The sequence below is a fragment of the Phaethon lepturus genome, unplaced genomic scaffold, assembly GCF_000687285.1.
Source record: "Phaethon lepturus isolate BGI_N335 unplaced genomic scaffold, ASM68728v1 scaffold46438, whole genome shotgun sequence".
Classification (NCBI taxonomy): Eukaryota; Metazoa; Chordata; class Aves; order Phaethontiformes; family Phaethontidae; genus Phaethon; species Phaethon lepturus.
In genome coordinates, this window is record NW_010559163.1 from 2,064 (window position 1) to 11,577 (window position 9,514).

General features: G+C 44.7%; 1 protein-coding gene across 1 annotated transcript; it reads right to left on the reverse strand.

Moving 5' to 3' along the window:
• Positions 1-221: 221 nt before the first annotated feature.
• Positions 222-9,176, reverse strand: PSMD13 (proteasome (prosome, macropain) 26S subunit, non-ATPase, 13; the record flags this gene model as incomplete). Its single annotated transcript, XM_010293278.1, has 12 exons — positions 222-1,035; positions 1,808-1,924; positions 3,584-3,664; positions 4,623-4,685; positions 5,398-5,523; positions 5,609-5,688; positions 6,160-6,331; positions 7,250-7,336; positions 7,594-7,637; positions 8,009-8,064; positions 8,143-8,177; positions 9,098-9,176. Coding segments are annotated over 12 exons (1,036 nt in total), but the record flags the coding sequence as incomplete, so codon positions are not given.
• Between the last annotated feature and the right edge of the window lie 338 nt (positions 9,177-9,514).

The following is a 9,514-nucleotide window of genomic DNA, read 5'->3' on the forward strand; positions in this document are numbered from 1 at the left end:
GGACGACAGCTTCCCACAAACGGAACTTGACAATGAAGTACATACCAAGGTACGACACACTGTGTAAATTACACACTAATCCCACTGGTGATCAACAGACTGTTTAAATCTGTACTTTTCTCAGAGGGGTTTTGTAACATGAAACTTAAAAGGAAGTGTATTTTTAAGTGGATCAGAGGCTCAACTGCCAGTTACGAAGACGACAAACACAGAACTACAGAAAAGGGAAGGCAGAGAAGTTTATTCCAGCAATACTGCTGCACCTCACTTTAGCACAAAGTGTTCGTAAAAGACAACCACCCCCAAAAGTATATAAAAACACATCCACTAAACGGTAATCCTGGCAAAAACCCTTTGATGGAGTAAACACTCCCTCTACTGCAGATGAGGAGGGGTTGTGGAGAAAGAGGGCAAAGGGAGAAAGATGATTTCAGTAATGCTGCCTTTGGGCTGCTGCAGGGGGAGAGAGGTTACCGGGGACGGTCGTGCCCTCCCGAGGCCAATACCCCAAGTAACACCACACGCGATGGCAGGCACCTCTCCAGCACGTTTTCATAAAGGGGCTTCTGCTGCCCCGTTACCCGGCAAATAGCCTCCGCTCCCGTAACACGCAACCTGCATCACATCCGCCCACAAGAGTTTGATAACAAGACCGATAAAATAAACCACCGCGGAGCCTTTGTCCTCCTTTTACGAGAGCAGGATGGGAGCTCTCCTGGTCAGTGCCACTAATGTTAGCGCATAGGGAAATCTTGACTCCAAGCACCAAAGGGTTACACAGCAAAAGGCCACTTACTCCTCCGAACAAGCGTCAAAAAGCTGCTCTCCCCTCTGCCCACCCACCCCCCTTCAACAGAATTCAGTACAGAGTCAGTGGTCTGAGTGCTGCTAGCGTCAGTAGCAGTAGAAAGTACTCTCCCAGGGGCAGTGCAAGGTCCTCTATGTTAGGATGTCATGAGCTTGGTGCTCCACCAACATCTCCATGCTCCTCACATCTGTGCACCAGAACTCCAGGCGGTCTTTCATTCCTTTGATCTGCAAGGCAAGCCCACAGTAACTTTAATGTCTCAACTACTGGAAATACCAATATTCACCCTTTAAGGACAAACACTTGAGATCCAAAACAGTTTCTCAAAACCCCACACACCTAGGACAGATGCTAATTAACATCTGTTACCTTCAAAACGGCAATGTTTGAAATTAAATTGAAATGCACAAAAGGAATTGTTTGCAGCTAGTATTCCATGTACTGATCTTAAATTTTTTTTTTTTTTTTTAAAGGTAAGGGCACCTTATACAGTCTCCTAAAATGTTATGAGGATGAACTTGAGAAGCTCAGCACCTTCATCTTTAGTCACCCTGAACTTCCCTCTTCCCAAGTAAATTGTGCCACCTACAACCAAGAAACTCCAAGATTTTGTTTCATGCACTTAGGCTTGAAGCAGCCACATAGATGTCTGCATCCTTCTGGAAAACAGTCATAGCATTTGTGTTCTATGGTGGTTTGTGCAGCTTTCAGGAGAGCAATGTCACCAATACCCTATTCTATCTCCTGACAGGTTTCCAACTACTTACTGCAAAACCCAGATACCTTGGGTATATGATGCATTTTGTAGGAGCTAAAGGCAGCAATATAAAAAGGAATGAGGAAAAGCTGATACACTTCCTCATTGCCTGAGCATCTTCAACAAGCACTAAGGAGATGAATTCTCAGACAGTGACCCTTCACAGCTCTTATTTTAATTTCCAGGTTACCTCACGTAAGAAAACAAGCTAGTAGCGCCTTAATATTCAAGCTGCTCATTACCTGTTGTAAATCCAACACGCGTGGTTGCACCCACGTCATATGCACCCTCTTATCAACTTCATCAATACTGCCCTTTACCAAGCCTACCGAGAGCGCCTTCATCACCAGCAGTTCCACCTACAAACAAAAAGAATAATTCAAGGAAAAAATTGAGAATCACCGACTTTCCCCCGAGAGGAATAAAACCTCTAAAAGGCACTAGCTTGTGGAAGACTGTTTACTACACAACAAAATCAGAGCAGCTGCAGCTTCTCTCACACCCATCCTCTCTTGGGTTTTAATCCTGCCTTGAGACTCGACATCTAAATATACAGGAGAGATTTCTTTTCTCTAAGATCAGGTTTTGTTTCTTCTCTCTGAAATCTCAGGAAGGACAGGGTAATTGGAAAAAGCCAACATGGGTTTACCATGGGTAAGATGTGCTCAACCAGTATGACTGCCTTTTTAGATTAAAAAACTTGCTCAGAGGTCAAGGAGAGTGTTGTAGGTGCCCTGTACCTTTCTTTTAGCAAAGTGCTCAACAAGACCTTCTACCACATCCTTGTTGACAAGCTGGTAAGATACAGAACAGACAGAAGGACCACAGGATGAGTGGAAAATCTGCTAAAGTACTGAGCTCAAACAGTAGTAGTTAGTGGCTTGAAATTGAACAGGCAGCTGGTCACGAGTAGCACTCCTTAGGGGTGACACTGGGTCTGAAATTATTTAATAATCATTAAGCTAGCTGGACACAAGTTCACAGATGACACCAAACTGGAAAGGAGAGGTAGATGTGCTGGAAATAAGGGCTACCATGAAGAGAGAGCTTGATAGATTGGGCTGACGTGAAGTACAGCAAAGATAAGCATGGAGTCCTGCACCCGAGACAACGATCCCAAGCAACAGCACAGACGAGGTCTGACTGGCTGCGGTGTACTCCAAATGTACTCAGCAGAGTTTACTCTGAGGGAAAGGAGCAGAGTCTGGGGGAGACAGCAAACTGTGCAAGAGCCAGGGGTGTGCCCCTGTAGCAACAAAGGAGAACTGCGTCCTGGTCTGCACCAGCAAGAACACAGCCAGCAGACCAAGGGGTGCGATGAGCCCACCCAGCACTTGTTGGAGCACCCCTGCAGCACCATGTCCGGTTTTGCACCACCCCCTTGCAGTTTAAGGGGGGCACTGCAAACCTGGAGAGAGTCTAGCAAAGGGCCACCAAGATTAGGAGGCTGAGAACTTGACGTTATGAAGACACTGTACTTGTTCAGCCTAGGTAAGAGGCGGCTTGCGGATACCTCGTGACAGTCTTCCGGTACCTACAGGGTAGTAACATGCAAGATGAGGTACTACTTTCACAAGGATGCACGGTGAAAAGACTAGAGACCACAGGCAGGATTTGCTTCAGCAGCGATTCCATCTGGATAGCAGAAGAAAATTCTTCACCGTGAGAAAAATTAAACATCAGTGACATTTCCCCTCACTGGAAATACTCAAGACAGCTTGGCCAGGCCCTGCATAACCTAATCCAAAGGCCTGCTTTCAAGAGCAGGTGGGGACAGATGACCTACAGAGCTCTCTTCCAACTTAAGGCTATGACTAAGAGTCTTCAAAAATTTATTTACCAAGGAACAGGAGCACCAAGGAGCTAATCCCTTCTCATAAAAGAAAAAAATTCTCCAAATGCACAAGAACAAGGGAGAACATTTCTACTTAGACTTCACCTATGGAAGCAGGTCTATCCAGTCACTTTTAGATCTTCAGAACTTAGGCATTAGTAAGTTTGTCTAAACCTGAACTCACCTCATTCACAGTGACTTTGGCACTCTTAGCAATCTCTTCAAAAGTGAGCTGTCTGTGGTTGGCTGGTCGGGTGAAAGTCATCTGAATTCAAGTAAACAAGCAAAAAAAAAATCCCACACAGCTTTAGTTTTTTCCAGCAGTGCACACAGCTTCCCTCGTGCTGCCCTGCTGAGGTCTCAATCTGCAACAGCAGCTGCATTTCTCATATTCAATCAGTCAAAACACTTCAAGGAAAAATGCATTTACATCAGCAGAAAGGAATAGTACCCCTCCCTCCTCCAGCCACACCTTGCTGCTCCAAGCAGCAGGTTTTTGAGGAAACAACATAATCTCCAAATAAAGCAGATCAATCTGTGTTGAAATATCGCGGTGCGTACCAAATCCCTGAGAAAACACAGTACCTATAGGTGGTAAAACTCCTTCACAGTAAGTGACTAGAAATGTAATATATATACACACACAGCAACATAGGCACATAGTGGTATGTGGGTGTGTACAAACATACATTATGCTCCAGTTAACTCAATATTTAAGTTTTTCAAAAATATCCAAGACGACGGAGGTTTATACACAAGTACTATTCGGTAGGAGCAGAGTCAAAGCCTTCAAGTGACAGGAAAGAAACTGTTTAAACATTTAGGGTTACCTGCCAGAGAAAGGATTTTCAGTCCTTAGGGAACCAGGGACTGTGTTTTAGAAATCGCTGTTAGACTAGAACATACTTTAAGAGTTATCATTTCAGATACCATCCCCAAGATACAAAGCTTGCTTTTTTCTTCCCCACATCGTGCCAGAAAGGGGACACCCTTGAAACTGCAAACAGGTAGCAGGCCACAAGGCTTTTTTTCTAGCAGTACTTGCCTCTTGGCACCACCTAGAGGCAGAGCTGGCAGTCAACTACTTACACCCACAAGTTACTGTAAGACCAGTGAACGAATGCGCCCAGCAGAGAACAGAATATCAAACAGTGCTGCCACCACCAAAAGGTGGTTGGAGCAGCCCCTTTCCCCCATTTAACACATCACAGATCTCGGCTCACCTCCATAAGACATAACAGCTGAATCTTTTGCAGTAGAAGCGCTTCATTTGCAGCCAGATCCGGCTGTAAGAGGATAAAATGGAACAAGGAAGCTCATTGTCAGTCTCCCCTGCCTCTGGGGCAGAACAGCATGCCACGCACAGGACTAAGCCACACGGGGACCCACTACCCTCATTTACGAGGGAGGAGGCCATTACAACCCACCCACTACATGGTAATGGTTCCATAGAACAAAACATAAGAACCGCACAATTAAATGCGGCGCGGTGCAAGGCTGGCAACCTTTTATCAAAGGCCACAGCCTTGCGCAAGTGGACATACAAGTCGACCTGTAAATTACTGCTAGGTCAGTAATTTCTGGTATAGCTAGCATCGTTAATAGCCAACAGCACAGCACTGTTTTCCTCAAACTTCCTAGAACGCAAGAGAAAACCACTATTTTACATTGGAAGCAGTTTAATACTGGGAGTGAATGGCATTATGGAAATTAAATCAGAGATTATCTTCCTGTGCAGGACTGCATAACATTTTTGTTTGCTTTCCCCTTGGATCACAAGAGATTTCTCTTTACTTCTTTCCGTCAACCAGACACAGAGGCAGCCAAAAAGAAAACTCATGACATGTATCAAGATGAAAGAAACATTACTATGCTACGACTAAAATTATACCAGTGCACCAGAGTCAGGAATCCTTAAGGTAAAGGTCCACAGAATCTAAGCGTCCTTTGTAAATATTGAGCCTAGGCCTTAAGCAATACAGCAACTCATTTGCTCACCTGCTGACCCCAGGCCGACTTCAAAGCCTGAAATGTCTCTACATTACCACTGTTGAAGGCATAGAGCGTGTCAATTAGCCACTGTCGGTCAGTGTTTCTCAGGGACTCCAGAACGGGGTGCATGAGCTGCAGAAACCGGGCAGGACAGCGTTAATAGGATAAAACCGATTCCCGATACTCAACAACTGAAGCAAGGCAGCCATCAACTTACCAGCTCCCCAAAGTTATAAACACCTTCTCCCAAGAGTCCTGCCAGTCCCAGGGTAAAGGCTCTCTCCTGCTGCTCTGATACTGGAAAAAAAACAAACCAAAAACACCCCAAACCAAAAAGTTTGGATGCAGCAGCAGTCTAAGCCCCATCAGTCCCTGCCTGACCCTCCTCTCTGTGCCTATATTAAATCATTCCCAGCCCCCCTCCTCATCCTCTCCTGAGCCTGAAATTCAGAAACCTGCAGTAGCCACAGTAGTAGCACAGAAGGGCCACTTTTTGAATCTATACTGAAGATTTTGGGGAAGTAGAACAAACTATCCCTTCTGATGGGGGCACTGCCCCCCTCATCATCTCAACACAGCTTAGAAGCACAATTCTACTCAGCCATTCTTCTTGTGGGTTCTTCCCCTTTCTAGCTAGACCCTGGCCCAACTATGGCAGAGTCAAAATAACATTGAGAAAACCTGTTTTCTGCCAGTGCATTTATTTAGATTGAAGTGATGAAACAGAGAACGAAAACTGGGACTTTCTATGCTTGGCAAAGGAGTTACCTGGCAGATCTTTAACATCAATGCATCCCAGAAACCGCAGAGCATCTTTGTAGTAAGAGGCATGGTTCCCAATCGTCTGGTAGTACTTGCTGGAGAGATCATAGAAGCGGCTGTGAACTGAAGTCACCCCAGGGAGATTGTTCAGCATCTCCTCAACTTCCTCAATGGTCTCCTAGAGGAGAGGGAAAACCTGTTTGTTACAGCTGAAGGTACATCTCATCCACACCCGCGCTCCCAGCCTTCTAGCTCACCACTGTAAGGGTTACAGCATCCTTGTGTGGTCCAGCAGTAACATACACTCAGTAGTAGAGCAGATGGGACCACAGCCAAAGCCACTGCCACGGCATTAAAAATAAAGCAAGGGCATTCTCCCCTTACATAGTAGTTAGGTTACAAAAAAAAACACAAACCCACAAAAAACCCCAAACCACGAAACCCCCCCCAAAACAACTCTGCAGCTATACTTACATACATATATATACTACACACACATGCTTTATATATACTTGTACCCACCAAACCCATCAAACTTTGTACTTGCTCTAAGAGACACAAAGCTGCACTGCATAAAAAAACCCTCATCTTGGGTTTAAGAGTTGGTTCTAAAAAAAAGCCAAGAGATGAAAAAAGCAACGTATACAGCATAGGAAATGATAGACTAATTCAGTCATCATTAGCAGCTCACCAACAAGCAGCATATATACTGTTGAATTCATGAGACCCTCTAAACTGCAAACCGGAATACATCAAGATATTTTTTCCCCTCTCTTCTGAGCTGAGCACAACCAACAGCTGCAGTGATCAGCTGCAGGCCACCAATAAGCAACAGCACCTCAAAGCTACATGCATCAGAATCTTACTGAAACTTCAGAGATTTGGCTGTTAAGTACTATACATGCATTTTTATGGCCTACAAGGTGTAAAGCAGAACCGCAGATATTCCTGGAAGTCTCAGGAACTGCAGATTTATGATCTTCTCATTCAAAACTGAAGCACACACACAGGCACATCCATGCTGTAGTAACTGCTGAAGTGCGTTACAGTGCTCCAAAATATCGGAACACTTGAACTACTCAGGTCATCACCTCACCTTGGTGACCTGCAGGTCTCCAATGTTCAGCTTGAGCGCCCCAATGGCCGTTTTACACAAAATGACAGCTTCATCACTGCTTTTTACCTGCAGTTACACAAAGATACATGTTTAGAGAGTGTTACCCTTGCAGCCAGGTAGGCTCTTGAAACCTAGACTGTGTTGGCTGCATTTCACTTGTTACCATGTTCCTGCATTAAAACACAGAGTTGTTCACTGAAAAAAGCAGTAGGTATTCTCCAGCATAAGTTTCAACACACACATATCTGCCTCTTCAGCTATACCACATACACAAAACAATTCCTGTAGGTGGACTACCAGAAAAAAATATATTTCAAAAATACCTTTTCTCTAGTCTTTTCCAGAAAAGTAAGTGCCACACTGGGATCTGGAGGAAAAAAATAAAAGCAGCAATATCTGTAATTCCTGTGGAACTAAACCTCAACCTAGAAATATATCCTTTTCCTGTGTTCATGAAGACTGGAATATATTTTTTCTATAACGTACTGCTCAACCTTCACAAGGTGCTACTATCATAGGCCGGGCTTTCTGCTCACCAGCCATTTGTCTAGTGAAGGAGTAGACTCGCTACTCTATGTAGCAGCAATTGTTTAAGCTCTTTGAGTTAGTGCTTTCTCTTTTCAATACACCAGAAAGACAATGGCTTAACAGTGAAGATTTAGCGGTTACTATTAATTAGTTAAATTTCACAGGCATCAGCTGCTAAAAATACTGTAAGTAACAGGTAAGGACACTTACCTGTCATCTGTCTGACTACATGAAGGATGATCTCTACCAGGGACAAGGGGTTCACCCTAGAACAAAAAACTCACTATCAGAACAGTCTCAGTCATCAGTAGGTTACCAAAAAACTTCCAGGCAAACAAACTCACCTGTGTTCAAACTCACTGATGAAGTTCTCATAGAGCTGTAGGCACAAAGATATCGACAGTCAGGGCAAAAGGATATTTCGTTTCAGCTACAACACTCGCTTTTCACGGTATTCCAATTCATTTTTCCAACAAAGCAGTGGGCATCCAGTATAGAAATGTCTATACTGTACAGAATGCTGGAGCCAAAAATTGCTCATTTTAGACAATTCTATCTCTGCAGTCTCCTTCCAGCCGCAAGGAGTGATTCAAGAGTCTCACAAGCTAGTAGGCACTACAACACAAAGTGTCCCTGCTACGGGCTGGCCTGGTGCACGTCCTCAGTCATCACTGTACAATAAGCACAGGCCTAAAGCTTTCAAACTGCTCTTTGCAAACATTTGGAGAAGAGACTGTCTCTAGGAACCCACAGCTCTCTGACATGGAAATAACTAACTTCTGGGAAACTGAATTTTAACCTAAAAACACAAAGGAGAGCTAAAACACATGATTACTTGTAGAATACAGAGAATATGCAACTCTGGACTGAGTATGCCATTATCTTCATAAATGGAAGAAGTTCCCAGGCAGTGGGGGAAATAACCTACTGAATACTTTGAAGTTTTTATGAACACTTGACAATCCATCCTACACTTGCAGTTGCAAACCCCTTGTTACAAAAGGGAAAGAAAAAGGTTCCCCCTGCACCCTCCCCCCGCCAAAATCTTAAGTGAATGAAATTAAGGAATCATTTTGAAACTTCTAAAACTGACACATTTAATTTTAGCAGAATGTTCATGCACCAACCAAATCCTGCACACTTGCATCTCGTGCATAAGCCCCAGAAAGCTGAATTATTACCTGGTGTAATAATTAACCAGACAAGTCACAAGCTGATTATTTTTCACTAGTACAAAAATACCACCACTCGTCTTCGCTACATAAAGATAAAACCCTCCGGAACAATCAAGCACTTCACCTTGATGAGTCCATCTCCTTGGGCAAAGCAAGGGTCCTGAACAAAGTCCAAAACTTGCAGAGTCAGCTGGTGCCAGAGTCTTAAGAAAGGAAAAGGTCATTGAGTGAGTTCCTACTTTATACTAGCTCCTCAGCTCGTGCCATAGCCCATATTTCACACTCAAAGTCTCCTGAACCCGCCTGCCTCTGCGGCTGCTGCGACCAACGATGGAGAGACCTCCCCCTCCGAGCACCGGCGTAAAGGGACCCCAAGGAAAATAACGCGGAAATCAACCCCCCGGTTTTCCACACACGCGCTGCTTAAACGATTACCAGGGCATAAAAAGGACACAGGGAGCAGCCCACTCCCACCCCGGGAGGGCTCTTCAGCCCGGCACCTCGCACTCCGAGCTCAGCGCCCCGGAGAGGGCCGCGGGCC